The 17818-nt window shown below is 28.8% G+C and overlaps 2 protein-coding genes across 4 annotated transcripts; one reads left to right on the top strand and one right to left on the bottom strand.

The window, feature by feature from the left end:
• Positions 1-2551: 2551 nt before the first annotated feature.
• Positions 2552-15512, bottom strand: LOC130820993 (uncharacterized). 2 transcript variants are annotated; one of them, XM_057686579.1, is made up of 7 exons: positions 14897-15512; positions 14278-14364; positions 13940-14152; positions 7696-7860; positions 7011-7064; positions 6186-6332; positions 2552-3173 (listed from the first exon to the last, which is right to left on the bottom strand). In XM_057686579.1, the coding sequence occupies exons 1-7, from the start codon at positions 15254-15256 to the stop codon at positions 2796-2798; spliced, it is 1404 nt and encodes a 467-aa protein (XP_057542562.1). In that variant the 5' UTR covers positions 15257-15512; the 3' UTR covers positions 2552-2795. The 2 variants fall into 2 exon arrangements, with proteins under 2 accessions (XP_057542562.1, XP_057542563.1); XM_057686580.1 differs by having other exon boundaries at positions 2566-3173; positions 14278-14342; positions 14897-15033.
• LOC130820994 (uncharacterized) lies at positions 10356-12148 on the top strand. Of its 2 annotated transcripts, none has more exons than XM_057686582.1 (2): positions 10356-11665; positions 11980-12148. In XM_057686582.1, exons 1-2 carry the CDS (start codon positions 10630-10632, stop codon positions 12012-12014), a joined length of 1071 nt encoding a protein of 356 aa, XP_057542565.1. In that variant the 5' UTR covers positions 10356-10629; the 3' UTR covers positions 12015-12148. The 2 variants fall into 2 exon arrangements, with proteins under 2 accessions (XP_057542565.1, XP_057542564.1); XM_057686581.1 differs by having other exon boundaries at positions 11968-12148.
• Positions 15513-17818: the final 2306 nt, after the last annotated feature.

Raw genomic sequence — 17818 nt, 5'->3', positions numbered from 1 at the left:
AATCCAAAATGGTATACTTGAAGATGAAGAGGAAGAAAATCAATCCAAAATAATATACTTGAAGAGGAAGAGAAAGAAAATCAATGTCTGGGAAGAAAGAGAGAGAAATTGAAAGAATCATAAATAAAAGTTGTACAGTTATTGAGAGGAAGAAGTTTTAAAATGGAAGAAAGAGAGAGTAATTAATTGTATTTGATTATTTTTTTTTAATTTTAAAAATGAGCCGGCTCAAAATGAGATTTTTCTCTAAGAGACGGTCTTTAGTAAGAATTGGTGTATGGAAGTAGGAGTAGTTGATATCTGCACCTTTTGTTTCATGACCCAGTGCTGACAACAATAGGCCTTAATCCAAATCCTCATGTTGTTTTCCGGTTTGAAGTTTTTGTATTTTCTCAGTTTCTTATAGTGTTTCATTTGTTATTTACTAAGTATCAATTACTTACAATTTATATTTTATTTTTAATTTAGATATATAGGCTAAGATATAGTCAAGTTAAAATTTTACATGATTTTTTTATGTAAATTTTATCAATATTAATTTTTTATAATATTTTATTATTATGCTCACTTAAATATGTTAGGGTTTAAATTAGTGCAGTATAAATAACACACATAATCAAATAAAACACTCCAAAGAAATTTAAAGGTGTATTATTCACTGTGATCTTTAATATGTGTACGGTTATAGACTTAGAAATTCTTTATAATTCAGAACAATTATGATAAAAATAGATATTATAATAAAAGGTCTTTACAATTCGAAACAATGCAATAATAAAAATTAATCTGTAAATTTTTTAGAGCTCCGGAAAAAATCATCATCATATCTCCGCTCATATGAAAACTATGATTAGGATCTGAACAAGGATGAAAGACGACAACTCATAGCTTGAAAAAAAATAAAACATTGAAATTAGATGTACTATTCCACTAGTTCTCTTTTTATTAGTTAATTTATTTATTTATCATCTAATTAATTTATCATCTAGATGGTGAAAATTGAACTGAAATTACAAAATAAAAAAATATTGAGAAATTCCATGTGGCAACCTTAACGTTTTGGGTTTTCCATGTGGTAACCAAAACTTTTAAAAAAATTCACGCGGTAACCCTGAGGTTTACAAAATTGTTCCATCATGACCTTTTTGCACATAAAACGTTAGTCAAGTTAATTTCGAAGTTTTGAGGCTGTTATGTGCCTATTTATGCGACTCACCAATTCAAATGCTATCAGTTTCAACCTTTTCCTCAAAACATAAACCCTGACTTTACCTTCTTTGGATTTGGGGGAAAATATAATTTGGATGAAAGATGGTAGAGTTAGGGTTTATGTTTTGGAGGGTTGAAATTGATGGCATTTGAAATGGTGAGTCGCATAAATAGGCGTACAATAACCTTAAAAGCTTCGAAATTAACGTTTACTAATGTTTTATGTGCCAAAAGGTCACGGTGGAACAATTTGGTAAACCTCAGGGTTACCGCATGAATTTTTTAAAAGTTTTAGGTACCATGTGAAAAACCCTAAATCTCAGGGTTACCACGTGAAATTTTCCAAAAATATTTTTAACTACTAAGTCAACCTATAATTCTCACACTAACTGATACAAAATATAGAATTTGAGCTGATTAACACCACACCGTAAGATTATAATCATTACCAATTTAGATCAAGTTCCACTATTTCAAAAAAGGTCATAAATTAGACTCTTATCTAGTTCCCTCTTTTTTTCAGCCTACTTTACATTAATAAAAAAAATCTTCTAGTATGTATGAATGTCCTTATATATAAATATCATATTATCTATAATAAACTATTGTTATTAAGTATTATGAATTAACCTAGTAAATAAACTCTCGTTACTAACATTAATTATTCCTTGTGTAAAAAAAATTATTTTCATGATCAACGTGTGTTGTAAATTGCAGGCTTACGGATAGTTATAGGTTTCTCTCTTTAAAGATCCTTCTTGAGCCGAGAGACTCTTTGACCGTATTTTTCTTTATCGGCATGAGTTGCCGTCTTTATTTTCTCTGCAGACCCTAATCATAGTTTTCTATAAAAGGGTCGGAATACACTAAGTTTGATGATGACGACACATATATTAATGTAGCTAAAATATCCATTAAATAAATATAATGAATTCTTGACTAATTAATACATATGCTTCATGAATTCCATGAAAGTGTAGAAGTCCTTATCCTGTGTATTGTATTGTAATAATCATTCAGGTTCGTAATGACATTAAATTGATGCATGTGGTGTATTTATCAAATTTACTCATTCATTCTCTTCATTCATAGTCCTGTTGTGATCACCTCGATCCATCATGATTTTGCGTTTATTTTGCTGTCAAAATGCCCTCCCTATTAACTCCTACTCTTCATTCATTTAATTTCATGTCAACTAACTTATAATAAAGGGTGAATTCGTTATATATATATATATATATATATATATATATATATATATATATATATATATATATATATATATATATATGACGAACAATATATGAAAAGAAAAATAAAAGGCAAGAAATAATAAAGGACAAACCACACTAATATGCTATATTAACCATTTCCTTTCCAAGATAAAATTTATACAAAGCCTTCTAGTGTGATTAATGGATCACCTATAAACCAAGAACCCAAAATTTTCCTATTTTAAAAAAATAAAAACTAATAAAAAACACAAACCCATTAACAATTTTGACAAAACCCCAAAGATATATAAGGCACCCCAAACAAAATTGTAATAAGAAAATAAAATTTAGTGTGCCCTAATAATTAATTAGCTAGGTACATCTAACATTTCTTCCAGGACCTCCATAATAAAAATATTGACCCCAAGCATTATTAATGCCACCTCTAATATCATAACAATTTGGGTGATCAGCCAAAACTTTAAGGTTTGATAATGGAATTAAACTATTACCCCAATCTACAATTTGTAAATTTCTAAAATAAGATGCTTTTCCAAAACCTTCACTAGAAAAATGACCACTTCCCATTTGTGTTGAAGTGTGGAAACCTTGTGCCCTTGAATTTACTATTTCACCTCCAAATTGTACCATATTTGCATGGTTACGTAGGTGGGTGAACAAAAATGATGGCCAATATCCGACTAAAACACCTGACCCGAATTCCAGCCACCAATTTCCATGCTTCGGATCCTGAATAATAAAATATATTATAACTTTAATTTGTAATACCGTTTCAAGAAAAATGATTATTAAAGAGACATATAAGCTAATAGGAACTAGGGAGTATGTTATTTGAAGCCCAAATCAAGATTAATCTCTTTCACTCCTATTTTTAAGTGAAATTTTACCTTAAAGATAAAGAGACTTGTACCACGTTCACATATTGATGGAGCCTAACTATTAGAGTATATAAAATATATTCAGAAGGCCTCAACCATCAACTGCTTTTGATTGAGATGGATCGTTAATATGGTATTAGAGTTGCTGGTTCGATCAATATAATTAAAATGGTAAGCCCAAAAAGAATCGCGTTCCTACCCTAATTGATTACTCACACATGTGAATTTGACGAAGGTTTGCATGTGAGGGGGTGTTCGGATGATTTATCCCACATCGATGAATAATGGAGTGCACACTTATATAAGTCATTGGAGCCCTTCCTCCCATTGCCTTATAGCTTTAGGATGATATCTTCTTAGCTTATAAAGTGTGTATATCTCGTGTTATCTCAATTATATGTTCACATTGACAATAAATTCAGCTAAACTTAATAGTAAGGAATGCATTATGTAAGTGAGGGTGACAAAGTAAATAAATGAACATTTAAAATTTTGATAGAGTTGTTTTATCAATACAATGCTTATTTATATTCCCAATAATATTGTTTAATTAGTAGTAAATCAATAATTTATTTGGTATTATACTTTATTTTTTCTCCTTTTTCATGTTTCCCGTATTTCCAAGTGCATGGTAACGATAACTAGGCAAGGTTGTTGCGTGAAAACATAGAGATGGTTTGCCGTATAAACTAAGTTGTGCAGGATTTTATTATTTGGAGTTTAATTTATTTAATATGGCTTAATGGCTATGGTCTCGAAATAGACTATTACAACGTACCTCGAAGTAATCAACACAAAATATATATTCCATAATAATATAGAAAAGTTATGGGGGAATCAATTGAAGATGAGTGATTTCGAGTGGTGGAATTACTACTAATTTTGTATTAGGATTTTTTTATATAAAATTTAAATAGTTTTAATTGTAAATTTTTAAAAATTAATAAGAAAATTGTTTTTAGAAAATATATATAACCTTTCATTACCTTAATGCTATTAAATGGCTTTTAATACCTAGCCGAGTTGATTCTGTTAAAATCTTACATAGATAAATTTTCTGATACATATTGATTGAACTTTTCGGTCAAAATTTGACACTAAGCTCAATTTAAGAACATTGACATGACTATGGATAAATTGTTTTTTTAACTATATTAATCTCGAATTTAGTTTATATTTTCTCTTAGATAGTCTCAAATTAATTTATCGTGTATGCTATAAATTTTCTAAAGATTTCTTACGAATTCAAATTTAATTTAATCACCCCTACTTAGGGCATTTGTTAATCCAATTTATTTTTCTTTTTCCAACCCTAATATCTAAAAATTAAACAAAAAGTCATATGTTGTAACTTGCTGTAACTAATTTGAAATGGAAAGTGAATAAGATCTAGTTTTGGTACCCTTGATATAGGTTTAACCTTGTATTATTTTAAATAATTTATTTTTATTTTTATTTAGTAATTAAAATTAATTATTAAGATTTTATATTAGTATTGAAAAACACTTAAAATCACAAAATTTTAATAAATGACTTAAAAATTCAATAACTATAAAATGTCCCTTTATTGCAATGACTTTCACAGTACACATAAATTTTGTTTGGTAACTTTAGATGTACAAAAATCGGAAGGATATAATTAATAGAATCTCGTAAACTCGAAAAAAATACTAAAAACAAAAGGCATCTATTATATAATTTTTTTTTATTATCAGATAGACTAAAAACTAAAAGGATTAAGTAAAAATTAAATTTAAAATCTTACTTATGATGAAAAAAGTAATTATTTTAATTAAAACAAAATGAGATATCTCTGTGATTAAAAAATAATCAAAGAAAGCTATAACGCACTAACCTAATGTAGTGCAGGCGTGCAATAAAGAAGAAAACTACTCTTACTAAATTCGAATAGGAAAGGGTAAGAGGATTTTTTGTTCAAGTTTCGATCATGTTTCTATGAACAGCAAATAAAGTTTTGTAAATTCTGATTCTGATTCTTTTCCGAAAATATTGGTCCCTTTTCTTTTACACATGTTAGTTTGTGCCAAATGACTTATCAAATTAGGATATTTTTAAGTATTTTCAGTGAGATTTTAAGATATGTATTGATTTAAATTTATTTTTTTTTTATCAGTGTAAGTACTTAATCAGATTGATTTTTTAATGGGTTACCAATTTAAAATTGTTTTCTTATTATTAAAATTTTTTTAAAAAAATACAATCTAGTATTTTATTTTATTTTTTTTTGTAAAATGAATCTTTTTAATTATATATAGTAATAAACTAATTATAGACGCTTTATAAGGCATATTATATCTAAGTAGGTACATCATACATGTCCATCTTGCTAGGAAGATTAATAATACAAACATGTGCATGCAATTGTTGAAAACATTCCATGTCTTCAAGTACAATGATAGTCAAGTACTAGTAGTAAAATCTAAGGTCTTGCAAGTCTTACAAATATTATTATTTGAAAATTTTAAATAATTTAAGCTTAATTCACAAAAATTTATAGTTCAACTTATGACTCATATTATTACTAATTTTATAACGTGTAATATAAGATTTTTATTTCTCATTCTAACTATTTATACGAACTAAATAATTTTAGGTAGAGTAAAAAATATTTGTGTCAGTAATTTAAACTTTATGAATATTATTGATCTTCAATGGAATTAATTTGAGCTTAATTTCAAAAGTCAGTGGTGGATTATTTTTATGTAATTCTAATCTCGTTGAAAAAGTAATCACATATTATCTCCGTTCTTGTAATTGATTGTGACATATTATATAGTGAAATATTAATATCAGTTGTAAATATAATGGACCAGAAAAAGTACTAAAAAAATAAAAAAAGTACCTTCCATATTAACAAGCTAATATCAAATTGTCCTCCTTTGTATGATGATGTAGGTGAAATTGCAGCCCCAATAGCAATCCTACTATTAGTTTGAACAAAGCCAGAGCATAGCAAGTTGTAGCATCCGGTGGCTTCATAGGCATCGCTCTGCAATATCAAAGGTAGCAAGGTATATTAGTCATAATCATAAATGTCAACATTATAAAATATAATTGCATAAATTATCATATGAAACAGATAAATAGTATTATTATGAGACACGACTTATGCACAGGTTAAATAAGTCAACTAATACAAATAAATTAAGTGTTAAAATAAAACAGTCTTTTAAGTTTGCTGAATGAACTTGATTGCCATATTTCTATCTTTTCATGATTCAATATTAATATGATTTTTAATTAAATAACCAATTTATGAATACGGCAAACTTGGACCTAAATTAACCCTATCCATGTAGTGCATCTTATGATAGTGAGTAGTTTTTCTTTTATTGTTTAGAAATTAGAAATACACCTCAAAGAAAAAAAAAGAAAAAATAGACATTAATAATTTTAACTATTATTTATTTGCTCAAAATAATCTCAATTAATGATTATTTCATAATAATTTTAACTATTGATATATTTTTCTCTTATATTGCACCCAATTTGAGTTTGTTATGAGCAGAAATCAAATTATTTTAAGAAAATATATCTCATATTTAAAATTATTATATAATATTTCTAACTAATAATTGAGATTATTTTGAGCAAATTGAAGTTATTATTTTATTATTATTATTATCTAATTTTTTAGAAGTACAAAAATGGTAGAAAGGCAACTTACAGTCCAATATGTAAAAAACCTAGGGTAGTTGTCACCATATAGCTCTGGGCTAACCTGAAACAGTATTAATTGATTTAGCCCACAATTAGCCACATTTCTTGACTTCTATTAGTAATTGAGATGTTGGGTAAGTAGTAGCCAGCAATAAATTTCAACAATTAACAACACTAGGCAAAATATTAATATTCCTCATTATTTCAAATTACAACATGTGAGTTTTTTTAATGAGAGAAACAGGGTAATACTCCATTTATGATTTATAGTGCCTATAAAAATTAGAAGTAATTAATAATTCTAGCTAGAACAATTCCCTTGAAATAAATAATTTGTTTAGAAAAATTAAAATATCAAATATTAATTGATTTAATTAATGGGCATGTGATTTTGTAAAATGTTTAAAAAAAATTATTTGGTTTAAGATTTTTATTTAACCCAACTAAAAAGCAGACTTTTAAGTTAAATTCAAAAGTTAAAAATGATAGATTTTTTCATTGGCTTTTTAACATATTTTTCTCTAATAAATAACTAACAATGAACAGTGTTAGGATTGGCTTCAAAATTACCAAACTACCCAACAGTTCATAACTAATTTTCAAACATTGCCAATAAAAGTTGATTTTAATGAATTAGCATCCATTAACCCTTGAAGTTTAATTTATAGAAGGATAATGAGAAAATAACATGCCTGCCAACCAGCTTCAATTGTGTTTAAATCATCTCCAAAGGAACCAGAAATGACCCACATTTGTGATAAGCTGAATTCATAAGGATTAGACACTCTTGGTGACCAAACATTTATACTAGCTTTTGCTCCATAATATTGTTGTCCAGATACATATCCCACAGCATGCTGTAAAATCACAAAATATATAAAATGTTAGGAATTTCTTAAATCAAAATAAAATTTAATTTTTGCAAGGTTATTGAAATTTATGATGATATAATTCTATGCTTACTTATAATTTTAAGGACTTTATATACCATTTTCTATGATAAAATCATTCATTGGTGGTTTTATAAAATATTTGATATCTATAGTTTAATTGATTATAGAAATCAAATATCTGAGTAATAGCTAATACACAAATTCTCATCTAATTGTGGCATTTTTAATGGGCTAAAAAGTCCTAATAAATCAATTATAACATCACTTTGAACAAGTATACTTATTTTATGACTTTAGATTCCTTGTATGGATCTGCTTTATAATGAGATGATCTCATAAAAAAGTTGCTGCAACTAATAAACGACAATAACAATTATAAATTAGGGCATATCTTGTCCAATTTAATTCAACTGTACTAAGACTTTAGCATTATTGCTATTATCTGCAACAATATAACGACTCTACTTTTACGTATAATTAAATTGGTTAAGATTGATAAAAGCAAGAGAAATATCATGTATTATTTTTTCCTTAAGAAAAATAAATAAAGCCAAATCGAATACTAGAAAAACACAAAAAGAAAATCCGAAATAATGCTATTGATGGAAATATTTTTTTTGCAAGAAATAAAAATTAATGAAATTAAATTAAACTCTCTATACAAGAGACAATTATGTAGAACTACACTAAATGAAGAAAAATTTGGAAATGAGGTATTACTACATAAAGCAATAACCTGTCCAAAATTAAATGAGGATAAGTTAAAGAACAACTAACTACAATAAATATTTCTCCTTTCATTTCAGTCATAGGAGTACAACACAAATCTTTTCATACCAATATTTCTGATTTTACATTAATGTTTTCTTATTACTAAATTTTTATTTTATTTTTAGTAAAATGTTTGTTTGAATTTTTTTGACATGATATGAAATGGTTAAATAGTGAAAGCTTCCTCATTAATGAAAAATAAATATATAAATAAATTAATTAATTTGTTGCATAAAATTAAGTAAATTAATTAATGAGCGAAACTTAATAAGTAAATTAATGAGTAAATCACATTTTGATTTAATATTGACAATGTTAAAAAGTAAATTCATTATTTTAAAAATAATAAAATCTCATATGACTTTTAACTTTTATATATCCATAAAAAATAACGTACAAATTTCTTTTTTCCATAAATAAATAAAGTAACTAGTTTGAATATACGTTTGCTTATTTCGAGTGTGAGATTTTTGTTTATTCCAATTTAACATATAATATTTTATAAAAACTAGTTTAATTTGAAGAAGTTTGAATATATTTAAAATAGTATTTTATCATCTCATGTTATTTTTTTACAACTATTAAAATAAATTTTGACGCCATTAAATAGCTCTATTTTAACCTCATTTCGGTACAGTTTAACATGTCAAGACATACACAACCTTTTATTGTAATGTTGTTTCCCATTATTAGTTTAGAAAAATACGATGAAATGAATTTTGCTTAAGTTTTTTGGAGGGAAATATTTTATAAAATGAATTTAAATTCTTTTTCCATAGTCAATTAATTTATTTTAAATAGTAATTTTAGTTTGTAAGGCTATGTCAACGAAATAAAACAATAAATTTTTAAAGAAATTTCTTATTTATTTCTGTCATATATAGGATAATTCAAAAAAAATGAGGGACATCCAGAAAACTTTAAAAATCTTTTTTCCAAGTCTTTTGACCCCTTTGCCTTGTGTTAACTATGACCTTTAGGGGCCGTTTAGACGGTGGTAATGAAAATAAAAAATTAATGTAATTTTGATTGAAAAATCTCTTTGGTACCTTGATTAATGTCATACTTGTCTAACTTTAATCTTCTCATTTTCATCATAAAATTCATTCCAATGCATTATTATTGGAAGAGGTGGTATTAGGCGGTAACGGAAATTTGGAAACAAAAAAACTTTTTCGTGATCAAAATTTTATTACCATGAAAATAATATGCAATTTTTGATAAAATTTTACACTATAAATTATTTTCATTATCCATTAATACCACTAACTAAATGAGCATACGGTGATAATGATGAACAAACTCAAGTACTTTGCCTTTTTTTTTTACATCTTTTCTTTAAAAGTTACATTTACAAAAAATTCTACTTATCTCTGGTATTAAAATTATATCATTACATAAATTTATGTTTTAAACGACACAAATTCTTGTGTGAGACAGTCTCACCGTAAGACACTCCTCATACATAGATTAAATAGTCAAACTAACATAATTATTAAAATATGACACTTTTTTTGAAATTATTATTACTGATATGTGTATTTTGTGTTTTGGTCCATGGGCTGGCCCTCTTGTTTTGGCCCATACTCTTTTCCCTCTTCTTTTCCTCTCCTGTATATATATGCTTGTATGCCTCCTATTTCAGATAAGAATTTTTAATCAATCAAATAAAAAAAGGAAGAATTCAATCCTGTAGCTTTGCTCTTCTTCTTCCCATCTTCAAGAACCATTTCTCAGAAATCTGAGAAATGTTACATGGTATCAGAGCGGATTGAGATCTGCTCCTACAAATCTTCCGCGTTTTTTTTTTTTTTTTTTTTTTTTTTTCCTTTTCTACAATCATTGAAATTGTATCTCAATTCTGAAATTTCTTCAATATCGATTTCCCAAAATTCCGATCAAAAGATTTCATCTCATAATTCTTGAATCACCTTCTTCTTCCTTGTCTTTCTTGATCTCAAAATGCTTGAATCGAATTATACTTCACAAAATCCAATTGCTGATCCAAATTCTATATACTACATTCACCCAAATGAAAACCCTACTGTTTCTTTGGTTTCAGAGAAATTCAATGGTGATAATTACGCTGATTGGAAGAGAGCTATGGTTTTAGCTTTGTCAATGAAGAACAAAATTGCTTTTATTGATGGAAGCATGATTAAGCCTGAACCCAATGATCCTCTCTTCAAAGGTTGGGAAAGATGCAACAACATGATAATTTCATATCTACTCAGATCTGTGGACAATACTATAGCAAAGAGCGTTTTATATTTCTCCACTGCTTACGAGATCTGGAAAGATCTTGAAGATCGATATTCAGTAATATCAGGACCACAACTATTTTCTTTACAACAAAATTTAAGCAAGATTAATCAAGACGATAGTCCTATTGCAGTATTTTTTACAAAAATCAAAGGTATTTGGGACCAAATCAGTGCGGCAAACCCTACTCCAATCTGCACATGCAATGGCTGTTCATGCAATTTCTTAAAGAAATTTATCAAAAATCAGCAAGATGAAAGATTAGTACAATTTCTCATGAAATTGGACAACAAACACAATGCTGTTAGAACAAATATTCTAATGATGAATCCTCTTCCTAATATTTCTGTTGCCTACAACTTACTCATACAAGATGAGAGACAACAAGAAATAGCAGATGTGCTCAACAAACATTCCACCATGGCATTCACTGCAAGTGATGGAGTTAGAGGTGGGATAAACAGACCTACAACCCTTAAGAAGAACAACCTGTACTGTGAGTATTGCAAAATGACAAACCATACCATACATAAGTGTTACAAGCTAAAAGGTTATCCCAAGAATGAGAAGAACAACAAGGGAATAAAAGGAAGAAGAGTGGCAGCCATGACTTGTGAAGAAGAATCAGATGATGAACCAGATCCAGAAACTGATTTATGCAAACAATTAGTAAACCTGATTAAAGAAAGCAAAAAATGCAATGACATTCAAGCCATAGAAAAGGCCAACACAGCAGGTAAAAGTCCTTGTTCAATAACTTGTCTGAATTCAAAGTGGATAATAGATAGTGGAGCCACTGATCATATTTGTTCTAATTTAGAATTATTTGATAATTACAATGTTTTTGACAAATCACCTAACAAAATCACAGTGGCTGATGGAAAGAAACTAAAAATAGAAAATATTGGAACTATAACATTTGAAAATGGTATTATTCTGAAAAATGTGCTTCATGTTCCAAAACTTCAGTTCAATTTAATTTCAACACACAAATTATGTAAGGACATGGATTGTAATATAGTCTTTACACATGACAAGTGCATGATCCAGGATCATTCACAGAGAAGTACACTGGTTCTTGGTAATCTGGAGTCCGGACTTTATGCAGTTAAAATTGATGATGGTAAAACAAGAAGCTCTGTCAACATTGCTGCTACAGAAGAGCTGAAGTTGATGCACTTAAGGATGGGCCATATACCATTCAATAGGCTACAGCTTGTTAATGATAACTTAGCAAATAGGAATGGTCTTGACTGTATTTGCCAAATTTGCCCTAGAGCAAAACAAACTAGAAATTCTTTTCCAAAAACAGGAAGTAGAAGCAAAAATTGTTTTGATTTGTTGCATATAGATGTTTGGGGCCCTTGTATCAACTTGACATCAACAATGCATTCTTACATGGCTCTCTTGATACAGAAGTATACATGCGTATGCCTCCTGGTATTCCTAATCCAGAACAAAAAGTATGCAAGCTACTCAAGTCCCTCTATGGGTTAAAACAAGCTAGTAGGCAATGGTTTGCAAAACTTACTATTGAATTACAACACAAACACTTTATACAAAGCAAGAATGATTATTCTTTATTCATATATAATGATAATGTGGATTTGTGTGTTGTTGCAGTTTATGTAGATGACATTATTCTTACAGGTACCAACACAACCATCCTAAATGACCTCAAAAATCACCTACACAAAGTCTTCAGCATCAAGGATTTGGGAGATTTGAATTATTTCCTTGGCATTGAAGTCTCAAGGATAAATGAAGGAATCATCTTAACACAAAGAAAGTTCACCAAGGAGCTCCTTGAAAGCTGTGAGATGGATCTTTCTAAGACAGCCAAAACTCCTCTTCCAGTTAACATCAAATTAGCAGCAGATCAAGGAGATTTCTATCATAATCCTGCTCTGTACAGATGCATAGTGGGCAAGTTAAATTTCCTCACACATACCAGACCAGACATTGCTTTTGGGGTACAAACTCTCAGTCAATTCCTCCAAAGTCCAAGAATTCAGCATGCAAAGGCCCTTTCACATATGTTAAGATACATAGCTGGCTCTATAGGTCAAGGAATCCTTCTTCAATCCAGTAATGAACTAACTCTCCAAGGGTTCTCAGATTCAGATTGGGCCTCTTGCCCAAACACAAGAAGGTCTATCACAGGATACATCATGCTTTTGGGGAAAAGTCCTATCTCATGGAAATCAAAGAAACAATCCACTGTTTCTCGATCATCCTCTGAAGCAGAGTACAGAGCTATAGCCTCAGCAGCCTCAGAAATAACATGGCTTGTACGTCTATTGTCTGAACTGGGGATTCAACACTTACAACCTGTCAAGTTGTGTTGTGACAATCAATCAGCAATCCACTTAGGAAAGAATCCAGTCCACCATGAAAGGACGAAACACATTGAATTGGATTGCCACTTCACTAGGGAAAAAGTCATGGAAGGATTATTGAAGCTTCTCTATGTCCCTACTTCTGATCAGCTTGCTGACCTTCTGACCAAATCTCTTCCATCTCCACAACTCCACAAGTTAATGTCCAAGCTGAGTGTTCAATCTGTTGATTACCCACCAGCTTGAGGGGGGGTATTACTGATATGTGTATTTTGTGTTTTGGTCCATGGGCTGGCCCTCTTGTTTTGGCCCATACTCTTTTCCCTCTTCTTTTCCTCTCCTGTATATATATGCTTGTATGCCTCCTATTTCAGATAAGAATTTTTAATCAATCAAATAAAAAAAGGAAGAATTCAATCCTGTAGCTTTGCTCTTCTTCTTCCCATCTTCAAGAACCATTTCTCAGAAATCTGAGAAATGTTACAATTATCTCATCGAGAAACTGTCTTGCTCTCTTTAAAAAAAAGACAATATTTTTTTAAGAAAATGTACATTTATTGTCTTTTGTTCAAAAGATATATTCACGAAAAACCCTATGATTTTAAACATTAAAAATTATCATAATTTTGTAAAAAATGTTGAGAGTTGGAATAAAAAATACAAAAAATTACCTCATGGTCAGAACTAGTAGAATCTCTTCTAACAAATTGTCGAGGTTTTCTTCCAAATCTTCTAATAGAGCTAGCTCTTATCATATCATCTTCTATAGTTCTTCTAATAGGAATTGTCCCATTTGGGCATTCTTCTCCTGTTAAATGCCATAATTGGAAGCTTTTTTCGAACTTATTGTTACTATCATGCCCTTTTGGCCTCTCAGGTGGTTCCTGTAATAATATTTCAAATTATCAAAAAATATTTTTACAATTTTCCAAAATACAGTATTAGAAGGAAATTGATGAATAAATTAAAATTAAAAATATTTTTGGGTTTTTATAAAAAAGAATCATACCAATGGTTTTTGACCTTGCAACATTGGATGATCAAATGCTGGTTGTTGATGTGCCAATACACAATCTATAAGATCACCATCTACACTCTGATTATACAAACAATATTTATTAACAATGACTACACTCATTTTTCTTCCTATATGATTAATAAATTTTGATTAAATGATCTGAGTCGTAATATAGGCAAGCCCGAGATTATATTGTAACTTCATTAAATTTAGTAGTCAATTTATTCATATTAAGGTTAAAATTATATATCATCATATTATATATAAATTGACATGATTAATCCTTCATATATTTATACTTAGCTCTTTAATTTATTTCCTTCAAATAATTCAAGATATAGATAATATCAAATGTAAAAAAAAGAAACTAAAAATTTATCCAATGTTGTATTTTAGGGATTATTCATAAACCTTATGAAAAATATAATTTTACCAAAACCCTATAAAATAGCACCATAATCCCGTTATGCATAATTATATTGATATTGATAAAATTTGAATATTTAAATTAGTAATGAAAACCCATTAACCAAAAATAAAGAAAAATGCAATATTTTATTTATTCTACTAAAAAAATAAAAGATAGAAAAACAAATCAAAATATACATACTTGGATTGTTTTAACAGGAGTTTTGTTGATCTTTTTAAGATGTTCTCTACTTCTTCTTAACCGCTGAACTTCAACACCATTCCTAAAACGCTGCGTTTCATTGCTTGGTTTTATAGCAAAACCAGAATCCATGGAAGAAAAAACAGGGGAAACCATAGAAGAAGAAACAAAGAAGAAGATTAAAACAAAATAAATGATTGAAGAAATATTGAACAAGCATCTAAATTCCATGCTCTGTTTTATCTCTTCTTCTTGTCTACATTTATTTTGTCTTCTTCTAATTCTTCTTTTCCTTCCTTTTCTTGTATTGTAATGGTAAATAAGTTTTTTTTCTTTATGGGTACTGTTATTTAATTGCATTGTAGATTTAAACTAGAATAATAAATTTATGGGCATTTGTTATTAATGTTTATTTTACCATTTCCAAGGTTTTTGAATGGATAAAGATGATAAATAAAATGAATACTTGCTTCTATTCTACTGCTTTTGAATCACTTCCCTGTATTTTTTCTTGGGTTTAGAGATAGAAAATGAGAAAAAGCTATTAAATTGGAATGAATTGAAGCTAATTGGAAAATGGGTCTGTTTTTATTGTTGGAGTTATGACCATGTGATGATGGGTTGTAGGTATTAATACTTGGTGTTATGATCAAAACATGCTCTATTTTATTGTCAAAGTGTTTGAAAAAGTAAGAGATAGTATTATGATTAATTATTATTTTTTTAAGTGATTTCAGTTGGATAAAAAATAAGTCCGGCCCTCTCTATAGAATGTCGATTCTGAACTTAAACGAGTGTTTGGAAAAATAACAAAGATATATCCTATATATTATAATTAGCATTAAAATGTAGACGTATTATATAATTCTTAAATGATAAAAGAACTAATGATAAATTGCAAATTTTTAAGTGTCTATGCAAATGTCTATCTTATCTATGGTCAGGAACAACCCAGGATCGGTTTGATGACATAAAACAATACTAAGGCTAGGAAAAGCCGGAGGACTAGAGGAGAGATAAGGAGCATTGAACTCATATCTTTACTTGAGGAAGTGATACATACATACTTTAATTGAGATAAAGTGATATATGGAGTATGATTTTAAACATGAAAAACACTAATGGATGACAAGAGAAAGGGGAGGGGATAATGTGTATTCTCTCCAATACACACATTGAAAATTTTAAGGCTCGTTTGCTATGAAGTATCTTTTTAGTTTTTTGTTTTTATGAAAACTAAAAATCAAAAATAAGAAATCAAAAAGTGATTTTTACTATTTAGTTGTCAATTTTTTAAATTATTATATTCTCCATATTTAACTAATTTATTATTCATTATAGATAATATATATTACACAATTTTAAAAATAAAAACTGCACAAATACCAAACGAGTCATTAGCTTCTATGCGCTTATTTTTATAGGCAATAACTAAACAATGCCACTTCTGAGAGACTGTAAGATGACTCTTTAGGCCCATGCCCAACAATTAAAAAAAGAAAAGAATTTGAAAATTGACGTGCGCGTTTGACCCTATTTGGAATTATTGCTATAACCTATTGAAGTTGGTATTATAACCTAATAAAGTTGATATTATAACCTAATAAAGATGGTATTTGGAGTTGATGTTGAAAGCGACGATGTATTAGAGTTCGAACAATGTGTTTCAAACTCCAATATTACCAAGATCGAGTGTATGAAGTTTTAGTGACAAACAAATTAAGCTATCAATGATATCAATGTTTGTAGGAGAAAATAAAGCAATAAAATGACACAAAGATTTAACGAGGTTCACCCAACTAAGGCTATGTCCTCCGGGGTGTAGTATCTCTTATATTATCAAAAGGAGTTCAAAGAACTCTCAAATATGGAGAATTACAATAGAGAAGAGATATAGGCTAGTGTTTGGCTTGGAGTGTATTTGTGGATGATATTCACCTTGAGTATGAGAGCTCTATATATAGTACTAGATACAAAAATATCAATAGCTCTCCTGAATACAACATTAATATAGGGTAATGAATAATATAAAATAATTCCAAGAACTTGAAAGGTCGAAAAACAGCATCCCATGCACATCAGAGGATCTGCTCGACCGGATCAGAGAGCTCGCTCGGTCGAGCGAGTATCAGCTGCATTCTGAAGCATTCTGTCTGACCGCTCGACCTACCAATATGGCTCGCTCGGTCGAGCGGGTAGGTCGAGCGACCTCTCTGCTTCCTCTGTCAGAATTCTGATCGAGCATACATAAATCAAGTCCCTTCTTCTTCTTCATTAACTTTCATTAACACCCATAATTCCCATGAATACTCACCCACATAATTACACCCTTAAAGATTCCATAACTCAAGAGTCACACACACATGAATATACATTTTAATTGTGCACTCAAGTCACACTAATCACAACAGATGTTATAACCCATTAAAGTTGGTATTGGAAATTGATGTCATAACCTATTCGGAGTTGGTGTTATAATCTATTGAAGTTGATATTATAACATATTAGAGTTGATATTATAACCTATTAAAGTTAGTCCCAATATAGAGCATTAGTTTAGTAGGCATATACTACTAATAAACTTCTTCAAATCTTAATATTTCAAATTTAATATTTTTTATTGCAGCATATAACAAAAATATGTCCTTAACAACTATTTTATACATTTTAAATTACTTGCAACATTTAAGATTATTACACTATTTATTTATCACTCTTTATTTGCGATTAGTTTTTAATCTATAAGTTAAAATATACTTAAGTGAGATCTTGTTTGATTCATTTCAACGCAAAAACTGTTAATATCCAATTTTTTATTTTTTATTATACATAACTTGAGATATTGAAAATTGAATTAGTACATTAAATGATATGAAAAAGAAAATTTTGTAAGTAATTTGAAATGAAGGAAATATAATAAGA

This window comes from Amaranthus tricolor, chromosome 8 (genome assembly GCF_026212465.1).
Source record: "Amaranthus tricolor cultivar Red isolate AtriRed21 chromosome 8, ASM2621246v1, whole genome shotgun sequence".
In the NCBI taxonomy this organism is placed as follows: Eukaryota; Viridiplantae; Streptophyta; class Magnoliopsida; order Caryophyllales; family Amaranthaceae; genus Amaranthus; species Amaranthus tricolor.
Note: the sequence above shows the minus strand (reverse complement) of the source record. Positions and strands in the feature narration are given on the sequence as shown.